Source organism: Saccopteryx bilineata, chromosome 6, assembly GCF_036850765.1.
Source record: "Saccopteryx bilineata isolate mSacBil1 chromosome 6, mSacBil1_pri_phased_curated, whole genome shotgun sequence".
NCBI classification, from domain to species: domain Eukaryota; kingdom Metazoa; phylum Chordata; class Mammalia; order Chiroptera; family Emballonuridae; genus Saccopteryx; species Saccopteryx bilineata.
The window spans coordinates 111,121,112-111,137,507 of NC_089495.1; the positions used below are offsets into that span (position 1 = coordinate 111,121,112).

A 16,396-nucleotide genomic window follows, 5' to 3' on the forward strand; every position below is an offset into this window, starting at 1 on the left:
TGTGCTCATTTGCTTTACGCTGTCTTTGGGGAAGCCACCTAATACTACCGGAGGTGGCAGCCACAGAAGGGAGCTACCCTGTTGGGGTGAATTATTCCCTAGCAGGAAGATCTGCTGCTCCCTTATTTTACCAGTACAGGCCTGAGAGTCTAGAGGTCTTCTTTCTATTCCTTATTAGAAAGTTCACTCAGTTTTACCAGTTGTTGTTTCTTTTTTGCCAATAACACAGTATACTACTAACTGTGCTGTTAACACCTGAATGCTTGCCATTGACCAAGTAACTCCAATAACTGAGACCCTCGCCCTAAAATACTTATGACTGATTTACAAGAGGTGAGTGTAGGTTCTAAGAGAAAACCCAACTGAATAATCAAAACAGGTATCTCTTCCTCAGATAACACTACTGAAAGACACAGAGGTTTTTTTCTTAGTGAATATCTAAAAAAAAGTACATTTAAGAGTCCTCACAACTAGGATTAATGGAAATCAAAGAAAAACAAGATGTACAAATGTAAACATTTAAAGAAAGCATTACTGCTAAGAACTAAACTATCGAAAGAAAATTAGAAAAGTAATACAGAATAAACATCAGAGAAATATGTTAAAGTGAAGAGATTTAAAAAGAAATTAGAAGACAGATTCAGAAGATAAAGCCAAAGAGAGATAAGAACTTCAGAATATAAAAAGTAACAAATGATTAAAGATATTAGAAAATTTTACTGAACAAAAGAAGGAGTTGAATCTTCAGGTTGAAATGGCTCTGAAAAGTCCAAGATGGAAATAATGGAAAAAGAGTGATTCCAGAAAATGTCCTGAAGAGATACCTGATCTCAAAGGAAAATCCTTACAAAACTCCAAATGGATAAAACATGTCACCACAAACCAAAGGGAAACAGACTAGCCTGGACTTCTTACCTGAAACACTACATACGGGATGAATAGCAAAGGTCTGAAAATCAAAGACATTTTACTCAATAAGGCAAAGGGCTACTGCAAGAGGCCTAATAACCCACATCTCCTAGTATCCACATCCTTGTGCAGTCCTTCCTCACACTGACTAGGGCTGCCCCATGCCACGCACACTGGCCAACAGCCTAGCAACCAGCATCAGGTAAATGCACACTTAATAAGCATTTACACAGTGGGGCCTGTTCTCTTGAAATGCAAAACCAGTCTATGAATATTTAAGAAATTGGTAATAAAACAGATTAATGAACACTGGATACACTTGAATATCTAGAGAAAAGATCTAAACAAATAAAAGAAATTAGAATTGAATTAGTGACAAGTACTATAAAAACTAATAATTTTTAAAAGAACTTTATTAATTCTACATTAAAAAGTTATGTAAGAAAAGAAAATTAATCATACTTCATTATATTTTTTTAAATAGAAAATATCAAAAATTTAAATGGATCACACTCATTCCTCAGGAAAACCCCAAAACTTTACAAATAAATTTTTACTAAGGCCTCTGCCAAACTGTTTATATACTTGTGATAACACTACATTTAGAGTTTTTAAAAAAATTATATGCCAAAAAAAATCACAATTTCAAAATCAGAACACAAATATCTGGTGAATTTTATGAAAGACTTCATGTTAGTGATTTTATAAACTCTCAAGTGACACCATTTGGTGTAAGGACTCGACTGATTGATATAATAAACAGTAATGTTTTGCCTAACACTGGTTTACACACAGATTAAAATATATCTGTCCACTGTAGCACCTTTTACACTAGCCTCACAGCCTGAAAGTCATGGCACATTATTCCCAGTTCAGAACTGAAATCTGCATACAGAACAATTGCTCAAATTAATCAGAAAAGCTTCACTGTACCATGACATATGGTGGTTTGAATACACTACCTTACCATTACGTATTCAGACTTCTCCAAAACAAAATTAAAATGCTGATTATGTGGCGCGCGCACACACGTGCGTGTGTGTGTGTGTGTGCGTGCGCACAACTGTGTGTGGCCTTTCAAGGACTTACAACTAGAGCATAAAGCTAGTAACTTATATCGTATGTAGAAAAAAGATTCCATCACAGGGAGCAGTCATTTTAAGGCAAAATTAACCTGAAACTGTAGCATTTCCAGACGTCTGTCAGTAAATTCAAACAGAGCTAATGTTGTCTTCATCATATGCAATGAATTGACCATGAAAGTAGCCATGTCAGCTGTGCCTAAATTGCTGGCTGACACAGTGCACATCTGGAGGAGAGGGTCCAAGACACACGATAAAACCTAGAAGTGAAAAATAAAATAAAATGTACTCTTTAATTCCCAATCACATAAAACTTAATTCCCAATCGGCATGAAACGGCAATTACGAATGAATACCATACTAGCTAGAAGGGGGCCAACTTACAGAAGCACATAGAAAAAGATTAAATGATATATAATCAGAATAATTTTTTGAATGAGCACTACTGAATAATTTTTAAATTAAAGAGAACTGATTTAATACTTAAAGGAAAAATCAATGAGAGGGTTTGTCAAAATATATGGGTCATAAAATACCAGAATTTCAACAGAATTTACAATAGAGGAGTAATAAGCCATTGTAAAAAATAAATTTACGGCCCTGTCCGGTTGGCTCAGCGGTAGAGCGTCGGCCTAGCGTGCGGAGGACCCGGGTTCGATTCCCGGCCAGGGCACACAGGAGAAGCGCCCATTTGCTTCTCCACCCCTCCGCCGCGCTTTCCTCTCTGTCTCTCTCGTCCCCTCCCACAGCCAAGGCTCCATTGGAGCAAAGATGGCCCGGGCGCTGGGGATGGCTCTGTGGCCTCTGCCCCAGGCACTAGAGTGGCTCTGGTCGCAACATGGCGACGCCCAGGATGGGCAGAGCATCGCCCCCTGGTGGGCAGAGCTTCGCCCATGGTGGGCGTGCCGGGTGGATCCCGGTCGGGAGCATGCGGGAGTCTGTCTGACTGTCTCTCCCTATTTCCAGCTTCAGAAAAATGAAAAAAAATAAAAAATAAAAAAATAAATAAATAAATTTACAACATACCTGCACAAAATCAGCTTGACGGGCATCTAATGGTATGACTGAAGAATCATGAGATGCCAAAACTTCACGCAACAACATAAGTGTCTGATTTAATGCAGAACTTGGTCCAAGATCAGGTGGTGGGAGCTCAACCTAATATAAGGTATGGTTTATCCACTGTTTATATTTCCCCACTAAGTTTTAATGTATAAATAAATACCAGTTCACAGTAAAATAATATATACAAAAGGTGTAAAGCATTGGCTGACATTTAGAAAATCAATTATCAATAGCTTGTATTATCCTAAACACAGAAAGTGACACAGAAGTTTCTTGTTAGATTATCTCAAAATTAATATACCATTGTTAGAATTTGTATTTCTAAAATTCAAAAGAATTGAGATAATTTAATGTTTTTAAACTTCAGAATTATATTTTCATGCAATTTGAAATGGCCTACTGTTCCGTTGTTTTAGACCAAGTCATAAGAAAAAAGTAATCCAGAGACCAGCACTTCCCTAGTTATAACTGGGAATCATCACACACCTTCAGGCCAATCTATTCAGTAGTTTAGAGGAAATAATCCCATTTAATTATTATTAACTCTAAGAAGTTAAATCATTTTTACAAGGACACACATGTAGTAAGTGGTAGATCCAAAATGTAAAATTAGACTCTTCGACTCCAGAGCCCAATCAGAGGCAGTTAAAACTACTGCTGTGAATGTGTAGTCCCCCCCCCCCCCCCATCCAAGTACTAACCAGGCCTGACCCTGCTTAGCTTCCGAGATCAGACGAGATCGGGCGCGTTCAGGGTGGTATGGCCGTAGACTGAATGTGTAGTCCATGGACGATTCTCCTGAAAATTGCCTAGTATGCTTATTAAAAGATGGTTTCCTGAACCCCAAATCTATTCATATTGAACAAAAACTTGAGTCTTTAATAATTAAATGAAACTAAAGAAGGATTTGATCATTATAAACTCATTCCTTTTGCTCCTATCACACACACTGCTCTATTTAAAATATCAGCTCTCAGAGGATTCTTTCAGGTTTATGTTTTCTGTTGTGCATTTGGTTCAGTTTCTTGGGAGGAGGGGTTACTGTTGTGTTTGTTCTCATAATTAATTATAGTATTTTATTCAGAGTAGCATAAATTTCATAAGGACAAAACTGGACCATCAAAGGGTAAAAATGTAAGCTGTTTAGAAAAACCATTTAGTAAGAGTTCCAGTTTTCCAATCTATATGTCATTTTAGACCTGACCTAAATATAGTAAGTTTGATTTAGTTACAGATTTTTGGTTATAGAAAAATGGTAGTGAAACTAGAACTTGAGATTCTATTTCCAATTATGACTCAATATTACAGTTCCAGGAACACAGACTATAAACCTAGATCCAGTAAGCCATTTCAAAATGAATTCTGTTGTTCATAAGAAATCAAAAGAACATTGTATGAAATGGAAAAAAAAATCATCATCAATGTAAAAACAGCAAAACATAAAATATAAAAAGTTCAAGAACTGCATTTTCAAACATACCTTGTCCATTAATTTACTTGCATGAAGACTCAAGCTATTGAAGAATATTTTTTTGCTTAGCAAATGCATTTCTTCAATGGTAGTCAACAATGTAGTTGCACTATTTCCAACAATGCCACTAAAAACAAAGAATACTTCAGGTTGCAAATCAGGCTATAGCAACTCAGTTCTTTAACTGAATACAAATCTTTAGAAAAATCTCAATTTAAGTAAAAGTTTTTATAAAGAACAGAACCTATGAGTTAAAAACAATTAATTGATTTTAGAAAAAGAGGAAGGGAGTGAAAGAGGAAGGGAGAAAGAGGGAGAGACAGAAACATCGATCTGTTCTGTATGTGCCCCAACCAGTAACTGAACCTACAACCTCTGCATATTGGTACTGATGCTCCAACCAACTGAGCTGTCCAGCCAGGGCTCTTTTTCCTTTGAGTTAGTTAATGAACAAATAAAAACAAACTACTATGTTTTCTTTTTTAAATATTATCTTTATTTATTTATTTTTATTCATTTTTTAGTGAGGAGAGTGGGAGGGGGGTAGGAGAAGAGTAGAAAGCATCAACTTCCATATGTGCCTTGACCAGACAACTGCAGGGTTTTGTTGAACCGGCAACCTCAGCGTTCCAGATTGACACTTTATCCACTGTGCCACCACAGGTCAGGCAAACTACTATGTTTTCAATTTCTCAGAAACTCTTTTAGAAAAACAGTGGGTCAGAACAGATACCATAATATGCAAAACAAAATTATTTCTATTTTTCCCTATTAAAAAATGCACATCTTGTTTATCTAAGAGTACTTAATTTTAAGAAAGCCATTCATCAACAGCTCTCCTGATGAAACATTTAAATTTAACAAGAGTTATTCTTTGAATTAAAATTGTTATACCAGGCTCTGGCCAGTTGGCTCAGTGGTAGAGCGTCAGCCTGGCGTGCAGGAGTCCCGGGTCCGATTCCCGGCCAGGGCACACAGGAGAAGCACCCATCTGCTTCTCCACTCCTCCCTCTCTCTCTCCTTCCTCTCTTTCTCTCTCTTCCCCTCCGCAGCGGGGGCTCCACTGGAGCAAAGTTGGCCCGGGCGCTGAGGATGGCTCTATGGCCTCTGCCTCAGGCGCTAGAATGGCTCTGGTTGCAACAGAGCAACACCCCAGATGGGCAGAGCATCGCCCCCTGGTGGGCATGCCAGGTGTATCCCGGTAGGGCGCATGTGGGAGTCTGACTGCCTCCCCGTTTCCAACTTCAGAAAAATACAAAAAATAAATAAATAAAATTGTCATATCAGTAACATACCTATAAATTATAGTTTCTCAATATTTATACAGCTACTCAAATAGCAGTATAGACTGATAATGAAAAATCTGCTATTTTGAAAAAACAATCAGCACATTCTATAATTTTCAATTTGCTGTATTACAAGGATATTTCATAGACTTATCAGTGGGGTTTCCCATTTTTCCCAGGATGTGAGACAAGCATGTATATAAAACAATTCTCAGCCATGGCTCAGTGGTAGAGCGTCAGCCCAGTGTGTGGAAGTCCCAGTTCAATCCCCAGTCAGGGCACACAAGAGAAGCAACCATCTGCTTCTTCACCTCTCCCCTTTCTCCTCTCCCACAGCCATGGCTAGATCGATTCGAGCAAGTTGGCCCCACATGCTAAGGATGGTTCCCTGGCCTCCCCCTCAGGCGCTAAAAACAGCTCAAGTTGCAAGCATTGCCCCAGATGGGCAGAGCATCGGCCCCAGAGGGGGTTGCCAGGTGGATTCCAGGCGCATGCGGGAGTCTGTCTCTCTGCTTCCCCTGCTCTCACTTAATTAAAAAAAAGTAAAAATTTCCCAATTTTATTTTCCTAAGTCTTGTACTGAAAGTCATTTTTAAATACTTTTAGAAGAAAAGGCCTTTGTTGGTATAAAAATATACTGTGATCCAGAAGGAAATCATAATTTCTAAGGTACAATAACATATTATACTAAAAAATTTTAGATTGCTAAAGATAAATATGACATTAATAAATAATGGTAGATAATAAGCAAAAAATATAGCAAATTTACCAAGAATTGATATACTACATATAAAAGCAAAAACAAATACTATATATTTTAATACACTCTGAAATGAAAATATACTGGCATAAATTCACAGTTAATGGAGACAAAGCAAATTATCAATTTAAACAATATAAAAAGTAAACAGTAAAGTAAAAGCAAAATCCTGAACAGGAACCCAGAATAGTTGTATTTTGTTAAAACTTACGTATCCAAGTTAAAAATATTGTATGGTAAACACCAAAATAAACTGGGAGGAATTCCCACACATGTCTACCCATACAATAAAAATAAGTTTGCCTCTGAATAAAAGTACAGTACATCAAGCAAAAAGGAAAGAAAACTATATGAATACAAGAGGAAACTGATATTTTAATGAAAAATTGAGAGATAAGACAAGACAAATTTATATCATTTATTTTTAAAAACTTGAGTTATCAGCCATTACCTTGCAGTTATTCAGATCTAGAATTTACTAATGTTTAATAATTACTTACTAAGCATCAGTAACTGGACTAGATACTTGCAGATACTTTTTGTTTTTGTTTTAGGCTCTCTTGCTAATTTTACTAGGAGTCAGAGACCAATTTCTATTGAGCCCACTTGAGTTTCTTTAGAGCCACAGATACAAAGGCTAGTTCTTATAATCATGTTCTGTCAATCATTATCATATTCTAAAGACCAATGCCTAGGTTCTAATTTGTTTTTCTTGTTTTTTCTTTCTTTCTTTTTCTCTTTCTCTATTTATTTAAAAAGTATAGCTGACCTACAAATTATATTAGTTTCAACTGTTCAACATAGTGATTCAACATTTATATATCTTACCTTTTAATATTTCACTTCATATTTCCACCCAGTTTGCTTATACTCCTATTACTTGATTTTTCAATTCAGGTATTACATATAAAGTCCTTGATATAGATGATAAGAGCTGAACTCTCTTACACAATGCTCCTCCCCACCTCAATATATCAAACTTCATCTTTCCCAGGCTTCCGAATACGGTTCTATCATAGAGTTCTAGTAAGTAAATATTCAGTGTTTCATTATCACAGCACGAAAATACTACTCAGAGCTGACCAAGGATCAGGGAATCTAACACAGGGAATCGAATCTTGTTGTGAAGAAGACAAGTCCCAGTGTGACACCCACCCAGCAGGTCTGGAGAACAACCGGTCTAGCTGGATGAGGGGAGGATGAGCGCTCCCAGGGGGAACGCGGGGAGGAGAGAGGGGAGGAGAGAGGTCCGGAGGGATTCTCAACATTCTTGACTATATGGCACAAAATGCTGAGGCCCTTATACTGAGGGTCTAAAATAGTGATGAGGACACAGAAAAGAAAGCGAGTATAAAACCAAGCAGTTATTAACTACAGAAAGAAAAACTTTTAAAGGAAAGACCCAATCAAAGAGCAACTGGATTCCCTGCTCCCAGGATTCCAAATCTTCCCTTTGGGGACCCTATCCTTCAGCAGTTTTAATATGCAGGAGACAAAATTTTTTAAGAACTTACATACCTCCTCTTTTTTCTGAACTTCTCTGGCTAGAGGGTTTCTTGTCTTATCAACCACTAAATATTGGAGCTTCCCAAGATTCAGTCCTAGACTTTATTCTTTATGTAGAATCACCTCCTAAATTATCTTACCTAGGTTCTGATGGCTTAAGTATCAACTGTATAATTTCAGTTTATCTCTCTGTATTATCTGCTCACCCAACAACTTCTACTACATGTTCACAGGCACATCAAATCTAACATGGCCAATACTGAATGGAATTCCTCACTATCCACCCACTCCTATCACCCTGTCCTCTCCAGCATTCTCTATCTCAGCCAATGACAATACCTCATCTACTAGTTTAAACCCAAAGCCAAGAATTCATCCTTTACTCCTCACAAATTACTTCATTGGTCCATATATATGTCCAACTGGCTATAACATAAAATATCTCCAGAAGCAATCAAGCACTCTTCACAGCCTCCAAGACTATCGTGTAGCCTAATTCATCATCATCTCTGTTCAAAACCATGAACTGCTTCCTAAATACCTTCCTTGTTCCCCTTTTGCCCTGCTATATTACATTATCCACAGAGTATCCAGAGTCACCTTAATCATAAATCAACTCAAGTCACTCAAAATCTTCCCACATCTTTCCCTCACCACTCAGTATAAAATCTAAATCCTCGCCATGGCCTACCAAGTCCTGTACCATCTGGCCCCTGTCTACCTCTGTGATTTCATCTCCCCTACTCCTTTCCAATTCAGTCCACTCCAGCCACTGGCCTTCCTTCTGGTTCTCCACAATACAAGCTCTCTTGGCTTCGGAGCCAGAGTACACACCTACATAGAGCACTCTTCTCCAAGACCTTTCCAATCCCAACTCTTCCATGTTTTCAGTCCGTTTAAGTATTACCCCCACCAAGACCTGCAACCAACTCACACACACACACTTTCTCACTCATGGTCACTCTGTATACTTTCTACTTCCTTGTCCTACTTCATTTCTCCTCAGTGCCCTTACTGCTCTATCTGAAAGTACTGTATACTTGTTTCTGCCATCGGAATGTAAGTTTAAACTCTGTTTTGCTCACTGTATCAAAAGATCTTAATTGTTATCCTCAAAATTATCGTCTTCAAAGATAGAAAAACTGTAATTGTCAGAGCTTAAAAACACCTTACTGTTGTGTGCAGAACCCAAGTGATTTTATTAGCATTCCCTACATTAGAAATTGAGTGATTAATTACTTTCAAATAATAAATTTTATGCAGTACCATATGGGCATTACTAAATTGATAACTTAAAATTTATTTTACCGCAATTGCTGCATAATACAGCATATGCTATGTTAGCTATTTTCAGTTTTTAAGTATATATCGTTTCTTATTTCTGGAAGCCTATACTTTACAACTAAAAATAAATTTTTCCTTTTGAATTATAGCAAGTAATAAATTTAAATCTAAAATTTTAGAGGACTAACCCAATTCCTATCTCTCATTAGTTTTTTTTTTATTTGTTTTCTTAGTAGGGGGTGGGAACAGACAGGGACAGACAGACAGGAAGAGAAAGAGATGAGAAGCATCAACTCCTAGCTATGGCACCTTAGTTGTTCATTGATTTCTTTCTCATACATGCCTTGACCAGGGGGCTCCAGCCGAGCCAGTGACCCCTTGCTCAAGCCAGCGACCTCTGGGCTCAAGCCAGCAGCCATGGGGTCATCCCTATGATCCCATGCTCAAGGCAGTGACCCCATGCTCAAGCTGGTGAGCCCACACTTAAGCCAGATGAGCCCACGCTCGAGCTGGAGACCTCAGGTTTCAAACCTGGGTCTTCAGCATCACAGTTCGATGCTCTATCGACTGTGCTACCACCTGGTCAGGCTTATCTCTCATTAGTTTTGTGGCTTGTTAGGTTTGTTTGAAAATTTACCAATAGGATAGGAAATCCATCTCTTAGCTGTGAAGTTTTGGGTGATCAAGCTCAATCACTAAAAGGTAGGTAACATCACTGCCATAGTCTTTTGGTGTTTTGCAAATTAGTGATCCCTGCAGCTCTCCCAGATCTGTTAGTTATAATAATTCTCTTGGATTTTGAACAGTTGGCATTCTGCTCCTGATACTGTCATGCTGGATAAAAGTAATTTTAAAATCACTTTTTAATGAACTAATATAACAGCTACCAAAGCTTGAAAGGACATTGCTGAACACAACTGCACATATAACATAAGACTTATGGTGACATTTATAGTAAAGCTCAAGTGTATACCATCAACAGATACATGCAAAGTGAAAATGAATACAAATTTTGGAGTCGGAGATTATATTTTAAATAAGACAAGTGGTTCCCAATCAGATAAGGCAGCTTTATTTAGAGAAGATAAAGTCATGGTTCTGTTTTGTAACTAATGGAAAACTAAATAGTAAAAAAGAATGTATGAAAAATATACCCAGGACAGACTACTTCCCTCATTATGCCCTGTTCTGAGTACGATGTACAGTCACCGTGGATCTCTATACTGATGCAGTATACAGACTTACACTGTTATAGAAATGTCTGTGTGCACATGTGTGTATGCATGTGTACAATTATGTTTGGGGAAGAAAGGCAAAAAGAAATAATGGACCTCAAAAACTAGCACATATAATAAACACATAGCAATTCATATGGTTTATGTGGAGGTCCTACCAGTTATGCTTAGTCACGCAAACAGGGAAAATAAAATAACTCTTACACTGTTCTAACTGAAATAAAGTATTACAGTACTTAACAAGCACATTTAAGCACAGTACTTACCTGATTGTATGATGGTAAAATTTAAGGAGGTTAGAAATTTTATATAATAAAACTGCCCCAGGTTCAGCAACTATTACTTGTTCAATTCGAACCTATTAAAACATGTGAGAAAAATATTAAACATATCTTAAAAGCATAATTTTCTTCATTAAATGTGTTATAAACGGCATTTAAAAATGATAAAATGTTATTGTTGCAGAAATCACAAAATTCCTTCTAAATAAAGGACTTCTGAATAGTAAATCATAGGGCATAATAAAATAACAAAAACACTTTAACACAGAAACACTAAATAAAGATGACCTATTACTGAAAGAAATTGGCTCAAAGCAGTTGTTACTAGAAATAACCAATACAAAAGATCAGTTTGAGGCTTTTCACGAGTATATAATCAATTTAGTTCAGTACTACATGGCAAAGAAATTGTTAAATCCCTAAGAAGTGATTCTTAGTGCAAATGTACCACTCTTACCAAAGATTGAGAAAAAAAAAATCAAAGAACCTTTATCTTTAAACTAATATATTATACCCAGGTTCTTTTTATATTAATTAGAAGAGCAGATAAACCTTAAATTAGCACCAATGTATTTGTCTAATATATAATTACCAGGATATTATTGGATCTAGTTCAAGATTAAATTAATCTGTCTCCAGATTAACTACTAGAAATCTTTTCTAATTAAATTCCATTCCTCACTGATCTTTCTATTACTTCATATTCCCTAAGTAATGAATATCAGCTAAAGTGTACTGATGTGTGCTTATTTACACATTATATCTGATCTTAAGCTGGTTCTTGCATTTCCTAACTAGATTCTAAACACAGACACTGCTTTCTGCTTCTTTTACAAACCTGAAACACATGGCAGAACAGTACCTACACAACAGATGTTTAAGAAACACTTTTGAAAGTTGAAGTTTCTCTGTACTTAGATTATGCCATAAAGCCAACAAATGTGATTTTCTATAAAATATTTTATAGGCCCTGACTGGTTGGCTCAGTGGTAGAGCGTCGGCCTGGCGTGCAGGAGTTCTGGGTTTGATTCCCGGCCAGGGCACACAGGAGAAGCGCCCATCTGCTTCTCCACCCCTCCCCCTCTCCTTCCTCTCTGTCTCTCTTTCCCTCCAGCAGCCAAGGCTCCATTGGAGCAAAGTTGGCCCGGGTGCTGAGGATGGCTCTATGGCCTCTGCCTCAGGCGCTAAAATGGCTCTGGTTGCAACAGAGCGACACCCCAGATGGGCAGAGCATCACCCCCTGGTGGGCATGCCAGGTGGATCCCGGTCGGGTGCATGTGGGAGTCTGTCTGACTGCCGACCCATTTCCAACTTCAGAAAAATACAAAAAAAAATAAAAAATAAAATAAAATAAAATATTTTATAAATGTATATATGTGAATAAACAAAAACCTCATAGATTATGCAAATTTATTGACTGTTACATTCACATGTTTATGAAACTGATATATATCTGTTGGCATAAATTAGAACAGCTACCACAGTATTATAAATCATAAATAGCATTTGAATTTAAACACCAAAATTTCCATATTATATTTTCTTTCTAAATCCAAGGTCTCAATAGGGACTTATCAAAGAAGGTGATGTTTTCTGAATTTTAATATATTAGAGCAAAATATAAAGGATATTCATTGTAAACAGACAGCTCTTCCCTGGTAGACTTATAACATCATCTCAGCTATCTGGAAGCCTGTCTTCCAAAATTTTCAAGCATCAAGAAAATACTCTTCATTCCAGCTCCCTTGAGGAAGAAAGTGGAAATGGAGGGGAGAAAGGAAAAGAGAAAAGGAAAGAAGAAAGGAAGAGAAAAAAAGAGAAACAACTTCCACCTCTTTCCATACATGGAAACATTTTAAGGAAAAGTGGCCTTCTTTCAGCTTCAATGAAAACATCAGAGAAACAGTTGAAAAATCAGGGGATTTATGTATGACACACCAAGCTTGGTTAGTTTGCCACACTCTGTCTTATGAAGGTTATAGAAAAGGCCAACTATTGCTAGCAAAAGCCAACAGTCACCAGAAAAACAGGAGATAAGAAAAACAAAAATGAGAAAGCAGAAAGGGTAAAACAGACGAAAGAAATGCCAGCTACTAACTGGTAATTACAATGGTGTGGCAATGAAGAAAAATGCTATTAGCTGAGCTTGTAAGTAATTATGGAGGTAATAGCTCAGCCATGAAGTGCTTAAAACAGTCCTGGCACATAATAAGCATTCAATAAATTTCAACTGTATTAGACATGGCACAGATGATAGAAATTAAAAGTAGCAAAAAGAGCTGCAGGCAATTTGACAACACTCTCAGGAAGAGATAAACGACAGACAGTGGCTCTCCGTTCCAACGCCAGAGAGAGTGCGAGAGTGAAAGCAAGAGTAAGAGAGCAAGGGAGGGGGGGGAGTTATGTTTATGGAGAGGTGAACAAGAGGAGGAGTCATGACAGATCTCCTTTACCGACATCACAGTTGCTGGGGGTCAACACCTGCTCCCAAGTACCTATCAGCAGCCTGTGGGCACTATGACTGATGGGGCAATACAGCCTTCAGCTCTACTTTCCATGCCATCTATCTTTGTATGTATACCTATTTTCATAGAACCCACCATAATTTAAGAGAGCCAGGAGAATATCATACACTAAAGTTTTTATTAAAAAAGATAAAATTAAAACATTGTCTGGTAAACACATAAAAGAAGGATCATTTTATCTATGGACTTGAAAAACACAGATGGGATATAAAATGAAACTCAGGGTCATAGATAAAAGTAAAGTGGTTATGGTGTGGGGGGGTTAAGGGGCATGGGGAGGAGAGGAGTAAAGAGGGACAAATGTAGGGTGACAGAAAATGAGTGGACTTTGGGTGATGGGTACACACATAATCAACAGTTCAAGTGCTGTAGGTTTATCTGAAACCTGTGTATTCTTATTCATCAATGTCAGCCCATTGAATTTAATTTTCTACATAAAATTAATATATATATATAATCCTATACTCCGTACTCTAAATAGTATTGATAATAACACATACATATATATAATTATATTATGATTTTACCTGTGGATTTATCATTATTTATTGCTATTACAAAAATGTACTATACTTTGAAACAATAAAGTAAATGGAATATGTTGTTAGTAAACCTGTTAAGGGTTCAGAGATTAGTTACTTCAATTTAATATACTTTTTCTTAACTGATTGACAAATTACTATGGGAATTTGTCATAGGTAAACATAAGTCAATATATGCAAAATGAGAATGTATCAAATTTTTTCTTAGAAAACTGGCATAATTATTTAAAAATGTAACTTATTACCCTACATTGTGTTATTTTGACAAAATTACAATTTTTTAAAATTAAGTAAGAGGCAGGAAGGCTGAGAGAGAGACTCCTGCATATGCCCCAACTTGGATCCACCCAGCGAGCCCCCTACCAGGCAATTCTCTGCCCATCTGGGGCTGTTTCTCCATTGCTTGTCAACCGAGCTATTTTAGTGCCTGAGGCAAGGCCATAGAGCCATCCTCAGCAACCAGAGCCAACTTGTTTGAACCAAGTGAGCCATGGCCACAGGACGTAAAGAGAAAGAGAGGGGCAAGGAAGAGGTGGAGAAGCAGATGAATCACTTCTCCTGTGTGCCGTGACAGGGAATTGAACCCGAGAATCGAACCTGGGACATCCACATGCCAGCCGATGCTCTATCACTGAGCCAACCGGCCAGGGCACAACTTTAATTCAAGCTGTTATCAGCATATTTAAACTAATAAAAAGGCAATTAATTTAACCAGACACCATATAACATATTTTTTTTTAATTTACCTTTAGAGGCCTGCATACACCCTCAGTGATGTGCCCAACAACTTCTTGTATATTTTCTTCAACACCTACAATTATAAGTGAAAAGTTTTTTCCATATTATACTTTGTTTCACATATGTTTAAAAAACTAACAAGCAATAACACAGATGATTAATGGCACTAATAACAAACTTAAAATAATCTTAATCATTTTATTAAGTTCAGTATCTCTTAGGACATTAGTAATTATGTTACTACCTGAGGTTAGAACCCTATTAATTCATTTGACTATTGATTAATAAAGCAAACATTATTTCTTGGTGAAAAAGTAAACATATGAGTCACAGGAAAAGACGACTGTAAAGTATATTAATCAAAGGAACTGAAGTGAAGATGTTTCAACATTTGTTCCACAAACATCCTATTCTAGACAGTGAGGCTAAATACATCAGCTGAAGGTACAGAGATGAAAACCACACCTTGCGATCTAATGGAAAAGCTGACATTTACTAATACCAACTATTTTCAAACTCTGTACTGGGTACTTGACATAACTACCTTCATTTTTTTTCAGATGGCAAAATCGAGGCTTAGAAGAATTAAGCCATCGCCCAACAGAATAATCTTTCATCTAAATCCAATCTATTTTCTTCTCTCCCCTTAACACTGCCTCTCATATTAACCTATCTAAAACATCTTTTAAGGAATAAATTTTCTTACATTAGGTAATTAAGATAATAGAAAACAACTTTAAAAAGAGCAGACTTTGTGTCAATCTAGCAGATAGGCTAGTCTAATCTCAATACCAAAGTTAAACATGAGGAGGTTAAGTCTTGCTACCGATTTGTATAATGGTCTCTCCTACAGATCATGTGCTGAAACATGATGTGGGGCCACGCTGTGCAGAACGAAAGTGATACCGGTCACAATATTTCTCTTCTGTTACTATCAAAAGTGGACAATCTTTCTTTTTCTCTAAAAATGGAAAATCTTAATTATCCATTAGTCCCTTCTACAGGTAGTCACAACAAAGATTTAAAATTCTGTAAACAAAAGACATCAGTGCCCTAGCTGGGTAGCTTAGTTAGAGCACCATCCTGCTGGCCAAGGTTGTTGGTTCCATCGCTGGTCAAGGCTCATGGAGGGATCAACCAGTGAGTGCATGAATGGGTAGAACAACAAATCAATGTTTTTCTCTCCCCCTCTCTCCATCTCTAAAATCAATAAATTAAAAAATAAAGAAGTGTAGAAAAATAAATTGATGTTTCTACCTTCCCCTCTAAAATAATTAAAAAATTTAAAAAAACATTAAAAATAAAAGACATCAGTCACACAAAAAAAGTCATTTTTCTTCCTTGAACTCAAAATCAGTATTTTAAGTACATTTAGCACATGTACTTTAAAACGTCACATGAGCATAAAAAAGGGGGTTGAGGAGTAGGAATGAAAGAATCAGCAGCCTAATGACCTTAAGCAAGACAGTCTGTTCACTCACAGCAGAAATGAAGATAACATGACCTCTTACCTTTAAAGTGATGTGGCATGGAAGATCGAAGGTAATGCCACTAAGACAGAGCCTTCAAAGTGAAGCAGAGGAGCCAGACTGGTGGGAGCGCAGTACATGGAGCGCTGACCTGGGATGTTTAGTTCCCAGATTCCAAACCCTGAGGTCACCAGCTTGAGCATATGCTCATCAGCTTGAGTGCAGGGTCACTGGCTTGAGCAT

General features: G+C 37.2%; 1 protein-coding gene across 1 annotated transcript in view; it reads right to left on the minus strand.

Moving 5' to 3' along the window:
* The window catches only part of COG6 (component of oligomeric golgi complex 6), an 80,704-nt gene that overhangs the window by 26,421 nt on the left and 37,887 nt on the right, over positions 1–16,396 (minus strand). Inside the window, exons 11-15 of the mRNA XM_066236241.1 lie at positions 14,693–14,757; positions 10,865–10,956; positions 4,537–4,654; positions 3,018–3,149; positions 2,084–2,251 (exon numbers count right to left, since the gene is read on the minus strand). Coding sequence (XP_066092338.1) covers positions 2,084–2,251; positions 3,018–3,149; positions 4,537–4,654; positions 10,865–10,956; positions 14,693–14,757 — 575 coding nt within the window. The remainder of the gene's footprint in view (positions 1–2,083; positions 2,252–3,017; positions 3,150–4,536; positions 4,655–10,864; positions 10,957–14,692; positions 14,758–16,396) is intronic.